General features: G+C 36.5%; 1 protein-coding gene across 1 annotated transcript in view; it reads left to right on the forward strand.

Moving 5' to 3' along the window:
- si:dkey-11f4.7 (piezo-type mechanosensitive ion channel component 2) overlaps positions 1-17,780 on the forward strand; it is a 65,056-nt gene that overhangs the window by 35,931 nt on the left and 11,345 nt on the right. Inside the window, exons 28-42 of the mRNA XM_046870926.1 lie at positions 89-332; positions 681-777; positions 4,005-4,164; positions 4,366-4,455; positions 4,863-4,963; positions 7,061-7,111; positions 9,094-9,206; positions 9,292-9,409; positions 9,628-9,699; positions 9,991-10,157; positions 10,254-10,447; positions 11,415-11,591; positions 11,694-11,957; positions 13,188-13,446; positions 14,226-14,414. Coding sequence (XP_046726882.1) covers positions 89-332; positions 681-777; positions 4,005-4,164; positions 4,366-4,455; positions 4,863-4,963; positions 7,061-7,111; positions 9,094-9,206; positions 9,292-9,409; positions 9,628-9,699; positions 9,991-10,157; positions 10,254-10,447; positions 11,415-11,591; positions 11,694-11,957; positions 13,188-13,446; positions 14,226-14,414 — 2,296 coding nt within the window. The remainder of the gene's footprint in view (positions 1-88; positions 333-680; positions 778-4,004; positions 4,165-4,365; positions 4,456-4,862; positions 4,964-7,060; positions 7,112-9,093; positions 9,207-9,291; positions 9,410-9,627; positions 9,700-9,990; positions 10,158-10,253; positions 10,448-11,414; positions 11,592-11,693; positions 11,958-13,187; positions 13,447-14,225; positions 14,415-17,780) is intronic.

Here is a 17,780-nt window from a genome sequence, read left to right on the forward strand (position 1 = left end):
GTGTGTGTGTGTGTGTGTGTGTGTGTGTGTGTGTGTGTGTGTGTGTGTGTGTGTGTGTGTGTGTGTGTGTGTGTGTGTATGTTTTTAGGTCATATCTTGACATGGCAAAAGTCTTTGTATTCAGCTACTTTTTCTGGTTGGTTTTATGCCTGGTTTTCATCACTGGGACCACACGTATCAACATATTCTGCTTGGGCTATCTGGTGGCCTGCTTCTATTTTATGCTTTTCGGAGACACAGTGCTGCTACAGCCGGTACGCTACATACTCAGGCTGTGGGACTGCCTTATTGCCTACACCTCTGTGGTGATTTGCCTAAAGAACTTTATCTCTGTAAGTATGCATGCATGTCATAAATAAATGCAAGTATTAAATTGAAAAAAAGGGATGCTTTCTAACCCCTGGTAAAGCACAGAAACAGTTTCTTGTAAATTATCATACATTGCTCATAACTGCATAAAAGTAATTATAAGCCAAATGAATATGTTATAGTTAGATCAAATTCACCTGCATAAGGATACTACAGTAATAGTTTATTGGTACCCTTGTTTGCATTATATTCTGTGTTTTCCCAGCTTTTGTTGTTCACCCTGTTAATTAATTCCTACTGTGTGTGTGTGTGTGTGTGTGTGTGTGTGTGTGTGTGTGTGTGTGTGTGTGTGTGTGTGTGTGTGTATCTAGCTGGGATCCTGTGCTTACCTTGACAGTCTTTTAAAGAAAGCCTGTTGGCTTATTCAGGCATTCAGTATGTTCTGTACTATCAAAGGCTATGATGTGCGTAAGTAAATATAACCCTGCCTTTGCCTACAAGTGTTTAAATTATGATGAACATACAGATGTTAGTAAGCACAAAGTGCATGTTTCCTGGCGGATATGTAACTTGTAGGCCTCTCATTATATGTTCACAAAATGTTCAGAACGATTTGCATATATTTTTCGCATTTTTTGCATACAGTTTTTTACATACAACCCCAATTCCAAAAATGTTTTTGACACTGTGTAAAATGTGAACAAAAACAAAATGCATTTATGCATCAAAATGCTATTCACAATTAAGATATATATATATATATATATATATATATATATATATATATATATATATATATATATATATATATATATATAATACTCAATGTTGGGCAAAGTTACTTTTAAAAGTAATGCATTACAATATTGCGTTACTCCCCAAAAAAGTAACTAATTACGTTACTTAGTTACTTTTTATGGAAAGTAATGTGTTATATTACTTTTGCATTACTATTGCGTTACTTGTATCTCTTTCGCGCTTTACAGGTGTAACAGGTGTAATATAGATAATTGCTATTAAGAAATAAGTTATTTTAGAGCAAAAGACATGTCTTAAACATTTAAAATGATTTATAACTTAGAGAACAATAAGATGATCAACTAAATTTTGACCACAAGGCTGAACACTTTCCAGTCGCACTTCTGTACACTGCTTTGCAAACTGCCTTCGCCGTCAGAAATGTAACTATCGTTCGTGTATATAAGGTTAATGGTGTGGGCTGCACACCGGTGATGTAGAGGGAGAACATACCTTTCGCTGTCATCACGTAAAACAATTCCGTAAATATGACCTCGTCCTCGTCTACATCATTCTCTGCTTCATCATCAGCTTGAAACATTCTGAACTCTTTTACAAAGTTTGTGCTATTATCAGTGACCGTGGCAGTTTATCTTCTTTCTCTCTCTCCGCTGCAATGGCATCGTACATGTGTCCCCCACAGAAAACTTTTATTCTGAGCAGTCAATAGATCTGCAGTGGTGGAAAGTCGGCAAAAGTTTTCCAGTTCCATATATGCAACCATTTCCATATATTACAATATATGCATGCAGATGTTTTTTTTTGAAGTGGTATTTTTTGCAGTTGACAAGAGCTTTTCACCAACCCATAATCTACACTTAACCATTATTCCTTTCTCTTTTTCCTCGACTTTTTCAAAATAATGAGAATACTTCCATCACAGTAATGTAATGCTCTGGTTTGCCATCTCCGCTTCTGAACAGCTTCTGTTCCTGCCGCTCGCACGTATAAGTGCGCGATTCTATGTGACTACGTTCATTTTAATTCAGAATTTATTTTTTTTATGCAAAATATAAATCGCATATATATAATATATATAATATTGCAGATATTATGGTGTAAATTTATAAAGTTACACGTTACTTTACTCGTTACTCCAGAAAAGTAATATTATTACGTAACGCACGTTACTTGTAACGCGTTACCCCCAACACTGATAATACTATTTTAAGGACAATGTCATTTTGATGGCTTCGAAACATCTCAAAACATTTGAGACAGGGCCATGTTTACCACTGTGTAGCATTATGTCTTCTGTCCATATACATCTGGGAATTAAGGAGAGCATTTTCTGAAGTATTTATTCCAGCTGCTCAACAGTTCTGGGTGTCCTTTGTTGCATTATTCATTTCATGATGCACCACATGTTTTCAAATGGTGTGCAGCAGTCATGTTGTAAGTGTTGCAGCCATCAAATCCAGAATGACCTTATTTCCTTATTTTATTCCTTAAAATGATACATTTCATCAGTTTGAACATTTGATATGAACATTTTCTATGTTATCTTGTGAAGAAAATATGTGTTTATGAGATTTGCAAATCATTACATTCTGTTTTTATTTTACACAGTGTCCCAGGGAAAAAATTTTTTATCTTCTTCTAATTTTATATGTTTTCCACCGGACAAAGAAATTATCAGTCTATAATTTTAATGGTAGGTTTATTTGCACAGTAAGTGATCCAGAATCCAGAAAAAAACGCATTTCAAAAAAGTTATAAATTGATTTGCATTTTAATGAGTGAAATAAGTATTTCGCCCCTTCGCAAAGGTGGCCTATTTTCAACACCCTGGCCGAGGGAAGAAGGTTCTCACCCAAGATTTAATGATACATGGCCCCGTCCATCATCCCTTTAATGCGGTACAGTTGTCCTGTCCCCTTAGCAGAACAACACCCCAAAGCATAATGGTTCCACCTCTATGTTTGATGGTGGGGATGATGTTCTTGGGGTCATAAGCAGCATTCCTCCTACTCTAAACACTGCGAGTTGAACTCAATTTTGGCCTCATCTGACCACAACACATTTCACAACACCCAGTTCTCCTCTGAATCATTCAGATGTTAAATGGCAAACTTCAGACGGGCCTGTACATGTGCTTTGTTTAGAAGGGGGAACTCGCGGGCACTGCAGGATTTCAGTCCTTCACTGCGTAGTGTGTTACGAATAGTTTTCTTGATGACTATGGTCCCATCTGCCTTGAGATCATTAACAAGATCCTCCCACACAGTTCTGGGCTGATTCTTCACTGTTCTCATTATCATTGAAACTCCACAAGGTGAGATCTTGAATGGAGCCCCAGACCGAGGAAGATTAACAGTTATTTTGTGTTTCTTCCATTTGCTCATAATCTCATCAACTGTTGTCACTTTCTCACCAAGCTGCTTGGCAAGGGTCTTGTAGTCCATTCCAACCTTGTGTAGGTCTACAATCTTGTCTCTGACATCCTTGGATAGCTCTTTGGTTTTGGCCATGGTGGAGAGTTTGGAATTGACAGGTGTCTTTTATACAGGTAACGAGATGACATTATGAGCACTCCCTGTAAGAGAGCCAGAAAAAGACAGAAATCTTGCTGATTGATAGGGGATCAAATACTTATTTTACTCATTAATATGCAAATCAATTTATACCTTTTTTGAAATGTGTTTTTTCTGGATTTTTTTGTTTTTATACTGTCTCTCACTTTTCAAACAAAACTACCATTGAAAGTATAGACTGATAATTTTTTTGTTAGTGGGCAAATAGACAAAATCAGCAGGAGATTAAATTTTATATATATATATATATATATATATATATATATATATATATATATACAGGGTATATAATATGTATATGTAAATGTAGACATACATATGCAGATGTTTGCATGTCTCTATTGTGTATGTTTGTGCATGTAGCTAAACCCAGTGATGACTGCGAGTTGCCAGTAGGAGAGGCCGGTATTGTGTGGGATGCAGTTTGCTTTACTGTGCTACTGGCTCAAAGGAGAATATTTCTCAGTTACTACTTCTTGTATGTTGTTTCTGACCTTAAAGCCTCTAAGATCCTTGCCTCCAGGTAAGATATTCATTTACACTGCATTCTGAAAATGTATAGGAACATAGAAAGATAATACAACTGTGATAATTCTCTCTACTTGGCATATAAAATACACAACATTTAGGACAGTATGCTGATTGTAAAGTCAAATGTTTTGCTATATGTATCACATATAATGGATTCTTCCAATATAAAATAAGCTGTCTCCATATGTTTTAGAGGTGCAGAACTATTTGAAGCTAAGGTAAAGAAACGTGTGGCAGCTAGACTGGAAATGGAGAAGAAATCTGTGGAACTGCTTAAAAAACAGTAAGTGCGTGTGTGTTTGAGAAAGAGGAAGAGAGGAAGAGAGAAAGAGAAAGAGAGAGAGAGAGAGAGAGAGAGAGAGAGAGCACTGTTGTGTTATTCCTTTTAGATAAAGGATAAAATGTCCTATGCAGTTACTTTACAACTCAGTTTTGGTGCCTTTGGCATAAACAGGCTGCTTAAGAATACTATCTGGAACCCACTGTTGCAGGACATTGATTGCCAACGATATCCTTATATGCTGTAGCATTAATATTTCCCTAGGACTATGGTGCTCAAACCTGTTTCAGATTGACAATACGCCTGTGAACAAAATTAAAGTCTATAAAGACAGGGTTTGTCAGGCTTGATTTGAAAGTGCTCAAGTGGCCTGCTGTGTGTGCTACAGTTGTGTGTCCTGTCCATTCTAGGATGGAGAAAATTAAATCAAAACAAAAGAATAAACCAGAACAGGCTGACACAACAATGGACACAAAAGAGCCTGGACAAAAAAGTGATGCAGAGCGAAAAGGTAATCAGATTTATGTGTCACTGCACTAACAATTTAAAATATAATACAGAATGTTTGGTCTATTTAGTATTTATGTGATTATTTCCTGTATACAAATAGTCATCATGACTATGGCCCCATGTGGGTTGCCAATAATAGGTCTCAACTATGTCTTGTTCATCCTCTTTATCAACTTCTTAAAAAGTTTAGGGCAGGGGCCACCAACCTTTTTGAAACTGAGAGCTACTTCTTGGGTACCGATTAATGTAAAGGGCTACCAGTTTAATACACACAGTTTTCAGTTTGATCTGAAATAACAAATTTGCTTAATTTACCTTTTATTATATGTTATTATTAATAAGTAATGATATTCATCTATGTGAAGACACTGATCATGTTAATGATTTCTCATAATAATTATCAACAATGATTTAACAAAGTAGGAAACAGCTTTTTTTAGAAAAGGCTCGCAGGCTACTCGTGTGGTCTTTGCGGGCTACCTTGTGCCCACGAGCACCACATTGGTGACCCCTGGTTTAGGGAGTGGATTTGGTGATAATACATTTGCAACTATGTCTTTTTTGAGCACTTTGTTCTGGTGATTTTTGTTCTGGTGATTTTGGATGATAGACATGATCACTGTTTAAATACATCAGGACTTTTAACAGAGTCTTGTTATAGTGCAGTGTAACATTGTCACCAAAAAGCAGTAATTCTGTCTTTATTATTGTACTCTGGCAATTTATTATTGCCTGTAGTGAAGCAAAAAGTGACAAATTGAATAAACCCTATAAGAAAAATGTGTGCTCTATTGTGATAGTGTGACAAGAAAGAAAGCCTTAATTGTTCAGCACATATAAGGAAAATAAAACAGAAATTGGAAGAGCTTAGTGTAGTTGTTCCATTTATAAACCTTAATGTATTCTTATTTGCTGCTTTGAATTCCCTCAAGAATATTGCAGTTAACGATTGGAGCTTTTTGTGCTGCAGGGTAAAATTAATGTTGGACTAAAAATAAAGTTGGACCCTGGACATTAAACAGCTGAACAAATTCCTTACCAATTTTGGCCATGCACATTACTGAGATCTTTAATTAACCCAAAAATATAATGGTTGAGCATGTATTCACTCAACAAGTCCTTGGCCTATTTTTGTTTTAGGTTCTTTAAATAAAGACTGATTTGATTTGTATAACACCTTTCCTGGTCACTACATAATTTCATATGTGTTTCAGCATTTCTATCATAATAACACTTTTCACTATTGGCCAAAATGAAAAACATAGCCAAATTTATTCTATTTCCATTAGTCCAGTTGATATGAATGACTGCTATAGAAGACATCCAACAGACTATGCAAACAGTATGTGAGTCTGTGCAACTTGTCAGATGAACCAATGAATAATGCAGATAAAAAATATATTTGCAAAACCCATACAATATGCCATGCATTTCAGCCAAAGGCATTTGTCTTACAATATGTTAAAATCGGTTTCACCCTATCTAGAAATGATTGCCAGCTGGTAGCTCAATAAACCTCAGGGAGTGCCTTGTTATATTAAATGCTATTCAGTGAGGAAACAGATCAAGAGGATCATCATTACACATTGCTTACTCTGACTGAGAGCAATGGGCAGAGATTGAACAAGATTTAGAAAGAGCCGTTTATGGGATAACTACTGTATACCATGGTCAAATGTAGGTGGACTCCCATATTTGGGCCTTCCCCTACCTGGCTCAAACCTTCAGTATGACAATATATCTCAATATATAATATTATATCCAGTATGCAAAAAAGGAAAAGTCTAAACAAGTCATGGTTTGTGTGTTAAAACAGTCCTCAGCAACACCGAACATCTTTTTATTGGATGAACTGGAATGCAGACTCCCTTGTCTGTCACCAGTACCCAACCTTACTAATAAAAACCTTTATAGGAGAATGAAGATTATTTTAACAGAAAAGAGGGCTAAATGTGGAATATAATATTTAATAGACACATATCGATGAAATGGTCACATACTATTAGTCACTTTCATATTCAGGAAATCACCACTAGTATCAGGAATCCTCCATGTAGTTGTATAAATGGAGTAAAATGCATGACCTTCTATTTTCCAGAGGAAAGTGATCAGTTGGAATGGTGGAAACCATGGACCTCTCGCCCGTCTGGTGAGTTGATATTTTTAGTCTAAGAAACTTTTTGTCATACCAGATATTCATTACCAATTTAATTGAACTGTACATGTTATGCATCAGTAAATAGATAAGCCACACTTGTTTATACATTTTCTTTATTTCTAAATAATGAATAATCCTATATTTGCATTTATCACAAATGAAATCATGCAGTGACCAAAAACGTGTTATTTCAAATTCTTAACAGTATCCTGGATAAAGCTATGCATATCTGGGATATCTTTATGGGTTTAAATATTTACTTGATTTAAGTAAAAAAAAAAAAAAAAAAAAAATTTACATGATATTTTAATTATAAAATCAATACATATATTGGCAGTAACTTCTCTAATCGCTTTGTTTTTTTTATTTATTTAAAATTATTATTTAAGTATGACTGCTACAATGCTACTTGCTGTGCAATACATTTGCTTATGTTTGATAAAAGAGCTAAGCAGTTATCCTAAGACTAGCACTGGAGCAAAAAAAGTTTTATTATTTAAGTATGAGATTTGTATTATTTAGGTATGACATTAAATGCTACTTTCAATCATTGTGAATAATTAAAATAACACTAATATATATGGATTAGTGAAAATAAATCATGAAACAGAGCCAAAATCTATGTATACCAATTTGTAGTACACTGTCATGTAGCTAAATATGATAGATTTATATGTTTTTGTCTCTCGAATAAAGCAAGGCTCATTGTTCCATAACTTATCATACAGTTGACAGAGACTAATAGTAAGAAAAAACAACTGTTTTTTTATTTGTGCTTTAGCACAAGCTAGATTTTTAAATATAATGCAGAAAAGCAGGCACAGAGGCAAACATTGCAGCTTGAATCATGATTTAATGGTTTGATATACAAAACACAGTGACAGTAATAGCATGTTGTTGCAAGGTGGGAAAAGCCAGAAGAAGAAATGCAAATCTCATGATTAACTTGAGAATGTTGGAGCTTTAAGACAATGCTACTTGCTGTGCATTAAATTTGCTTATGTTGGATAAAAGAGCTAATCAGTAATCTTAAGACTAGCACTGGAGCAAAAAATTGTCCCACAATGATAAGCTACATTGGAGTTGACTGCATCTTCACCGAAGGAGCTTCACTGTTTCATTAATAGATTAGGCTGCTTATTGTCAAAATGGCTGTCACTACCACCTCAAAACTGACAAATGAGCAGGCCAATATTGAACAAGCTTCTTGATATACTTGTTGAGCTTCTTTGCATCCAGCTCTGATGTGTCTTTTCAAGAATACTGTTGCAAAGAAGACTGCACTGACTACCACAGACTGGTAGAAGATCTAACATCTAACTGAAAAATATTAAAGGACTTACACTTCCTTAAAAAGTGCAGTCTACTATTCAATTTTCCTGTACAGAGCTTCTGAGTTAACCTTTAAGTCAAGTTGGTTTTTAAGTTGACACCAAGGTCCAGATAAGGTAGGTCTATAAGTGTGAACTGGGTTCCTCTAATCGTGCACTACAGGTACTTGTGTTTTAAAATATAATGGATGTGTCCACCTGCATTCTTCTTTTCTTCTCTCTAGTTTAAAAAGCACTAGAAAATCTAAGTAATTGATTTACACAGTGGTGCGGTAGTCTGGATGGGAGTGGGATTTTTGTAGTAGATACATAGTATGACTGACTCATCAACTACTGTACCTATCTGTGGTTGGTAATGGCAGGGGGTCTATAAACGAGTTGACCTAAATGCTGAGAAGAGCAGCACAAGTCTATCCAGGAACTTCATTACATAGATAGAAAAAGGTTTCGGGTATATTTATAAGGGGCAGTTTAGAAGTTAATGTGCTCAAATCTATAGTTTTTAGGCTCATAGAATTTGTTTTCCCTCTTCATTTATTTATAGTCTTCATTTTGAAGGATATAATGAATGTTTGTGTGTGTGTGTGTGTGTGTGTGTGTGTGTGTGTGTGTGTGTGTGTGTGTGCATGTGTTGTTATGCAGTCTGGGACTCCTGTGGGTATCGCCTGTTTGAAAGTGACAGTGAAGAAGAGGAGGGTGAAGTAGATACCAAGACTGAGGAAGAACCTGTGCCAAAGAAGAAATCTGCCCTTCAGGTTAGAAATATCAAGGTGTAAAATGGCAAAAAGACAAAAAGCAAATGACTTTTACAGAGAGATTTCCCTCGTTTTGCCTTCACAGTTGGCTTATGAAGCTTGGGTAGCAGGGTCCAAGGCTGCTCTCAAGTCCCATAAGATGGATGAAGTTCAATTACAGAGAGAAGAGAAGAGAGCAAAGGGGGAGCTATGTGAAGAACAGAGTACAGTCTCACAAACTCACCTACAATTGAAATGTTCTTATACTTTTTATAAGTGATCTTTTCCATTAAATATTAAATAGAAAATTTACTTTTAAAAACTTGATAATGTTCTTGGTTTTATCATTGCATTATGCATTATCATGTTTTACCTAGCTGGTATAGCATGTCATTATATGAAACAACACAAAACTATAAAAATGCATTGTGGATATATACAGGTGCAGACAGCTTTGAGTCAAGTAAGGATGAGTTGGACGAGTCCTGTCCTGAGCCTGAGAAGGAAGAGAAAGGTATTATTGGCATTTGATAAAAAATAAATCTTTTTTTTTTTTTTATTACACATTTTTCAAAATTTGGTTTCAAGTAAAACTTTGACTTTATGCAATTTATGTAGATTTTACACACTATTTATACATAATTTTCATGTTCACCTTGTGCTGCATTATAGTTCCATCACAATTTCTAATGAGTTAATATATATATATGAAATATGAACTAATGGTTTTTATTATAACTGAAGCACATACCTGATTTGTTGAAAAGGTGCTCCTATAAAAAATTTCTCTTATTTTATCTCACAGCTAAAATATCAGAGCGGATTATTGACTGCCTAAAATTTAGCTTGGTCTTCTTCCGGTCTCTTATTGATGATATAACAGAAGGTTTGAACTCATTCTGTAAGGACAATCTTGACATCTCGAAGGTGCTGCGTTTTGAAAGAGCACTGCTGAGCAAGCAACAAAACAAGGTACCTGAGGGGGACATCGACAAACTTTTCCACTCTCTGTAAAATATTCTAATAGCACTGCACTGCACTGCACTGATTTTATTTTTTTTTCTTTAGGGCAGAGATGTGTCCCATGAAAGCATTCATAAATTTTACCAGAACTGTCTGTCCAGACAAAGTACACAGACACTGTTGGATGAGGAGATCATTTTACCTGCCACCTCACCACCACCACTGCCTATCACTCCTCATGGCTATGCCCAACTAAGAAGTGCCAACTCTAAACTCTCGTGGAACAGCAGTCTTTCCAGGTTAGTATATCCTGAAAAATTGAAAAACAAATGACTGTACCTTATTGTCTATAAGTCCATCATTCATTATTCTAAATAAACAAATACAAATACTGTATAGATTGTGTGAATATGAATGTGAATAGGGGCTGAGATCCTGCAGGATGTAACAAAAATGTTGATCTAGGTCATGAAAATCACAAGTCTGAAGCCCATGATCAGGATTGCCTGGGTTTAGCAAAATGTAATGCAAAACCACAACAAAAAAACTAAAAACAAGCCTAAATGAAATGGACAATGGAGAAGCATTAAATTAACAGTGTTACACACATTTTACATTTATTCTAAATCTTAAATTACTAAAAGAATAAAAAATTGCAGGAAAATTATTTAGCTATAATATACCACTGACACAAGGGTTTAAATACACAGACTAATCACATGTCAGACTGAAAACCGGTGAGAGTAATCAAGACCTTTCTAGGGGACAAGCAAAAACAATATGTGGGTGGAGACAAAACATGAACCAAAATGAAAACAAACATGGCAACGTAAATGTGACACTTAAGAGACCCCATTTTGGGAAACAGCATTACTGTGTTCAAGCTATGTAGTAGATTAACTTTTCTGTTTTTTTTCTGGAATGTATCAAGTGAAAAGTCTAAAGTAATTTGGATAAAATATTATTATACAACAGTTCTCAGATTTGTTTAAGGTTTTAATGAAACATAGTTAGCTCACTTTTTCAGTCACATTATTATGAATATTGAACACTGGTCAAAAACAAACAGTTCTGGTACTAAAGATATTTCACATTTCATAACCCTTATTAAGAGTAAAAATCACAAATCACACATATTGCATCCACTGATGAAGAAAATAACTGTAATAAAATTCCTTCACTTTAAAATGATTAGCTATAACATGTATTGCAAATATATCTCTTCAATACATGCTTTTTAATTTTTCTGTTTTTGTTTTTTTTTAGCTGTCAGACTGATGAGACCATGCTAATGTCACGCCAGCCGACTCTTAACGATGAAATTGATGAAGCCCCATGTTTAGTGTCACCAAAAACTGAGGATTTGGGACTAACCACCGAACAGCGACGACAGAAACTCTGCAAATCAGCCAACATAGATATAGTCTCATTTGATATTCTAGGGTAGGATTTGATATTGATGCTATTAAAACTTTCGTGTTCAATACACTTTCAAAAGATTTTGATGACATATGAGTAATAACGTGCTATTTTTTTTACCTAAAGTCATGAAGAACCATCAGTTATAAGGGAAGAGGATAAAGAAGCAGAAGATGAAATAAACATTGAATGGGAAGATGGAGAAGTAGACAAGGAGGAAAAACCAGAAGAAAATCAAGAAAATGATCAGTTTCAAAAGACATATGAATTTTTAAAATCAGCATCCCAGGAGTCAGAAGTCATGGAGGTGAAGAGCGAGAGTAATTCAGAACCTCGGCCACTTACTGAGGAGACCAGAGCCCTCACTGCCAGTGAATTACTACTGAACAAGTGAGAAACACATTCTAAGCTAACTAGTACCTGGTTTTGGATCTATGTTGATTTCTAAATCTAGTCTATGTCAGGTCTTGCTGCCAATGAACTCAGAGTTAATTACAGTTAACTTATTTAACTGTATATATTAGGGCTGTCAATAAATATCAATAAATATATTAGGGCTGTCAAAATTAACCCATTAATAACGCATTAACAAAATTACTTTGAACAGCACTAATTTTATTAACGTGATTAAAGCAGTGCACATTTTCTGTTTATATGAGGGGAATTTAAAACCTTTAACGTAACACACATTTGTTGTCTTTACTTTACTCAGATATAAAAAAAAAAAAAAAAAAAAACTCCATAAAAAAAATATTTGTATACACTTAACATTTGTTTTACTGATGCACCAAGTCTCAAATCAAGCACCAAAATGATGCACATATCCGACATATATATATATATATATATATATATATATATATATATATATATATATATATATATATATATAGAGAGAGAGAGAGAGAGAGAGAGAGAGAGAGAGAGAGAGAGAGAGATAGTACACCCCTCCCATTTCAGCAACCATTTTCGTATATCTTCTCAAGGGACAATACTATAGAAATGAAACTATATGTGCATATTTACAGCAGTATAGTATAGTTATAGCAGTATAGATTTACTGTCATCTGACAATAACTCAACATACAGCCATTATTGTCAAATTAGCTGTAAAAATATAAATACACCCTAAGTGAACATGTGTCAATATTTTGTGTGAGTTGCTGTTGCTGGGATCCTCTTCCACTCCATAATGATATCACGGCTGCTGGATGTTAAACACATGGCGCTTTTCCATCTTTCACTTGAGGATGCCCCACAGTTGCTAAATAGGGTTCATGTTTGGCCACTCCATCACCTTCAGCAAGGCAGATGCCATCTTGGCGGTGTGTTTGGGGTCGTTGTGATTTTGGAATATATGTTGTCTCTTCAGAAGATGTACTAAAATGGTTGCTAAAAATGCGAGGGGTACTTACTTCTGTGAGATACTGTACATATAATTAAAATCCTATATATGAATAAACAGGATACCTATTAGACACTGTGTGAATGTGAATGTAGTACAGGCAAATCTGGCAAGCCAAAATGTTGGCACATACATAATATAAAAACATATAAATTTGGCATGTATTTCACAGTGTGTCAAAATGCTATTTTTGAAAACACCCCAAACCCCAAAAGTATGTTTCAGATCCCAGAAATTGATGAGGCGGATAAGTTCTTCCATTCATTACCACGACTCCTGAAGCTCATCTTTGCCCTCTATAATACCATGGTTTCCCAGTCAGAGATGCTCTGCTACTTCGTCATTATTCTAAACCACATGGTGTCTGCCTCGCTGCTTTCACTCTTTCTCCCCATTCTCATATTCCTCTGGGCTATGCTTTCGGTTCCTCGGCCCACTAAGCGATTCTGGATGACTGCCATCATCTATACCGAGGTCAGTGTAAATATATAATGTTTCCTGTCTGTGTTTTTTATACAAAAACTTGACCTGACCCACAAGACCTCAATAATTGCCTTTTAAAAACGATTCTTCATAGTTTGCCTTTATATGTCAGCCCAGTCTAAGCTTGATGTAGCTTGGGTTTACTTTGGCCTGAGGTCATTATATGCACTAATCCACACAAATAATTTATTATTATTTTATTAGAAAAATGGCCATTATTTTCAATTATAAAGGTAAAAAAGGAGTTGTGTGTGAAGGTAACACAAGATTTATATTGTTTAATATTTCATTTTTTTTTCCCAGTATCCCTTATGTACCGTAAATCCGTAAAAACCAAAGTTAAAAAGGAATCTTATTGTTTTTACCTATCCTTGTTATAGTCATAAATTACTGCACAAAGAATTGCACGTGACTGATCTGAAAGTCTGCACTTAAATAATTGGTTATTCATTTATCCTTATTGAGCTGAGAAGCATGAAATGTCCATGACTGGAGATTTTTTTTCTTTTACCACATAAATAAATTACCATTCTTTTTTACAACATTATCTGTGTAAAGCTGCTTTGAGAAAATGTCCATTGTTGTAAGCGCTATACAAACAACAATTAATGGGATTGAATTGATAACCATGCACTTTTTTTTGGTTGTTTTTTGTTTTCTGAAGTTGTTCTAAAGTGGTTCTTGTATAAGCTTAAATAAGGTAACAGTCACTATGGCTTTCTCTAAAGAACATTAAACCCTTTGCTTCTCTCTTCATTTTTTTCTCTCAGCTTACAGTGGTAGTGAAGTACTTCTTCCAGTTTGGCTTCTTTCCGTGGACTACCTCTGCATATCGAGGCATTAATGCTGACCGGCCATTTGCTCTGCCAAACATAATCGGAGTGGAAAAGAAAGACGGATATGTTCTGTTTGATCTTATTCAGCTTCTTGCTCTTTTCTTCCATCGTTCCATCCTTAAGGTGGTGCAGGCATTTTACCTACTGATCACTTATATGAAAATGATAGCAATATAGAATTAATTGCATGTAATTAAATGACAATTTTTTAAGCTGAACAATTAAATCATTTATTAATTAGATAAAAGAATATATCAAAATTTTTTAAACATAATAAGGATATATCAAAAGTGTAGAACATTTAAACGATAGGCTTCCTAATTTTATACTGGCAGGCAAATGTTCAGACTCATCAAGAGTAGTTCTCGATATATATGATTTCTTATGAGTTCTTGATTATATCACAGATAGACCAGGTGTCAGGAACCTGGAGTAAAACCTTCATGCTTCACCTGAAGCATAGCTGGTAGCATGGGCAACTCACGCGGTCATAGGAACGGTAGGGCGGCGAATGAAGGGGGAAGAGGGACCTTATAAAGGGGACGGGTAAATGGAGGACAGGTGTAGGTGATTAGTAGGAGGGAGAGGCTGAGCGAGAGTGTTGAGCGTTGGAGGAAAGCGTGACTGGTGGCTCTCTGACACACAGACACACCACTCGCATTTCAGCAACCATTGTAGTATTTCTTCTCCAGGGACAATACTATAGAAATGAAACATGGATATATTTTACAGTAGTCAATGTGCAGCTTGTTAAGCAGTAATGTATCAACATACAGCTATTATTTAAAAAACTGCCAACAAAAGTGATTACACCGTAATTAATAACAGCTGTACGTTGTGTATCCATGTCCTATTTGTGTTCATGTTTCTGTCTGCTAGACAGGACTATACAAATTTGTATATCTTGTATTAGAGTAGTTGAAATTTTGTGCAATTCTTTCATACTGACCACTGGATGTTTAACATGGCACCTCACGGCAAGGAATTCTTCAAGGATTTGAGAATTTGAATTGTTGCTTTCCTCAAAGATGGCTATAAGAGGATCGGTAACACCCTCAAACTGAGTTACAGTACAGTGGCCATGGTCACACAGAGGTTTTCCATGACGGGTTCCACTCGGAACAGGCCTCGCAAGGGTCGATCAGGTGCAAAAGTTGGCTTAAAAAAACAGATGCACAAGTGCTGCCAGCTTTGCTTTAGAGTTTGCAGTAGCAGAAAGTCTGCTTGTCAGTGCTCAGACTATACGCCACACACTACAACACGTCGGTTTGCATGGCCTTTGTCCCAGAGGCCTCTTCTGAAGCTTTTGAAACAGTTTGCTGAAGGCAAGACCTGTCCAAGAGCATGAATTCTCTGGAACCATGTTCTGTGGTCTGATGAGATAAACTTGTTTTGCTCAGATGGAGTCCAGCATGTGTGGCAATGCCCTAGTGAGAAGTACTGAGAAAATTATGACTTGCCTACAGTCAAGCATAGTGGTGGTAGCATCTTGGTCTGGGGTTGCATGAGTCCTGCTGGTATTGGGGGAGCTGCGTTTCATTGAGGAAAACATGCATTCCAACATGTACTGTGATATTCTGAAGCAGAACATGATGCATTCAATTCAGAAACTGGACCAAATGGCATAATAATGACCCCAAACACACCACCAAAATGACAACTGCTGTGCTGATGAAGTTGAAGGTGAAGGTGGTGGAGTGGTCAAGTATGTATACAGACCTGAACACTATTAGGCACCTGTGGGGCATCCTCAAGTGGAAGGTGGAGAAGTGCCATGTGTCTAATTTGTCATGCATTCATCAGCTCATGTTATTATTGAGGATGGAAGATCCCATCAATAACCTGTGCAGCTCTGGTGAATTCCATTCCCAGGAGGAATAGGGCAGTGCTAGACAACAATGATGCTCACAAGAATTATAGACTTTGGAAACAGTTTTGTATGTATGTACTGTATATACTGCTATACAAGCTGCACATTGACTCTAATAAATATGCATGTTTCACTTCTATAGTAATGTCCATTGAAAAGATATACTAAAATGGTTCCTAAAATGTGAGGGGTGTACTCACATTTGTGAGATACTGAATATAACCCAGGCATTAGGGTCGCACAAGCGAGCGCACTCGTCGTGCTGTTCCCAAGCCTGGATCAATGGGGAGGGTTGCATTAGAAAGGGCATCAGTGTAAAACGTGCCAAATTAAATATGCAGATCACAAAACTAAATTTCATACCGGATCGGTCAAGGCCCAGGTTAGCAATGACCACCAAATGTACTGTTAGCCAACAGGGTAATTGGGCTACTGTTAGCCAAAGGAGGAGAAGGAGATGGGGAAGATATCTACAGAGACAGCAGGGAAGGAAGAAGTATAGAAGAGTGGAGGTTAGTGGTGGTGAAATGAGAAAATACAGGAAATCAAAAGGAGAAAGGGGTTGGTAGAACAGAGTTTGGATCACCAGAGTGATACAAAAAGTAGGCAGGAGTACAGGAGATGCAGCAGCAGGTGAAAAGAGATGTGGCAAAAGCAAAGAAAAAGGAATATCAGGAGCTGTATGGGATGTTTGACACTAAGTAAGAAAATAAGGATTTGTAACGATTAGCCAGGCAGAGGGACCGAGCAGGGAAGGATGTGCTACAAGTTAGAGCAATAAAGGATGCAGAAGGAAATGTGTTGACTAGTGAGTAGAGTGTGTTTGAAAAGGGAAGGGGGTATTTTGAGAAGCTGATGAATGGGTAAAATGAGATAGAGATTGTTGGATCATGTGGAGATAAAGTGAAGCAGGAAGTGGATAGGATTAGTAAGGAGGAAGTGAGAGCAGCGATTAAGAGGATGGCCCAGATGACATACCGGTGAGAGAAGAGGTAAGCATCTGTGAGCAACAGTATGATTTCATAGCAGGTTAGATAAAGCCTTGAGAGGTGGATGTATACACGAAAGAGAAGGATGAAAAATGAAAGTCAGTAGGAGTAAGACAGAGTACATTTGTGTGAATGAGAGAGAGGGCAGTGGAGTGGTGTGGTTGCAGGGAGAAGAGGTGGAGAAGGTGGAGGAGTTAAGGTACCTGGAGTCAACAGTGCAAAGTAATAGAGAGTGTGTTAGAGAAGTGAAGAAAAGAGTGCAGGCAGGGTGGAGTGGGTGGAGAAGAGTGGCAGGAGTGATTTGTGATAGAAGGGTATCTAAAAGAGTGAAAGGGAAAGTTTATAGGACTGTGATGAGACCTGCAATGTTGTATGGTTTAGAGACAGTGGGATTGACTAAAACACATGAGGTGGACCTGGAGGTGGCAGAGCTGAAGATGCTGAGATTTTCATTGGGAGTGACGAGGATGGACAGGATTAGAAATGACTGCGCATGTAGGATGTTTTGGAGACAAGGTGAGGAAGGCCCAATTGAGATTGTTAGGTCATGTACAAATGCGGGACATGGGAAGAAGCAAAAGATGAGGAAGGTCAAGAAGGAGACGAGGAGTAGTTGGTTTGAAAGTGGCA

This window comes from Silurus meridionalis, chromosome 17 (assembly GCF_014805685.1).
Source record: "Silurus meridionalis isolate SWU-2019-XX chromosome 17, ASM1480568v1, whole genome shotgun sequence".
NCBI lineage: Eukaryota > Metazoa > Chordata > Actinopteri > Siluriformes > Siluridae > Silurus > Silurus meridionalis.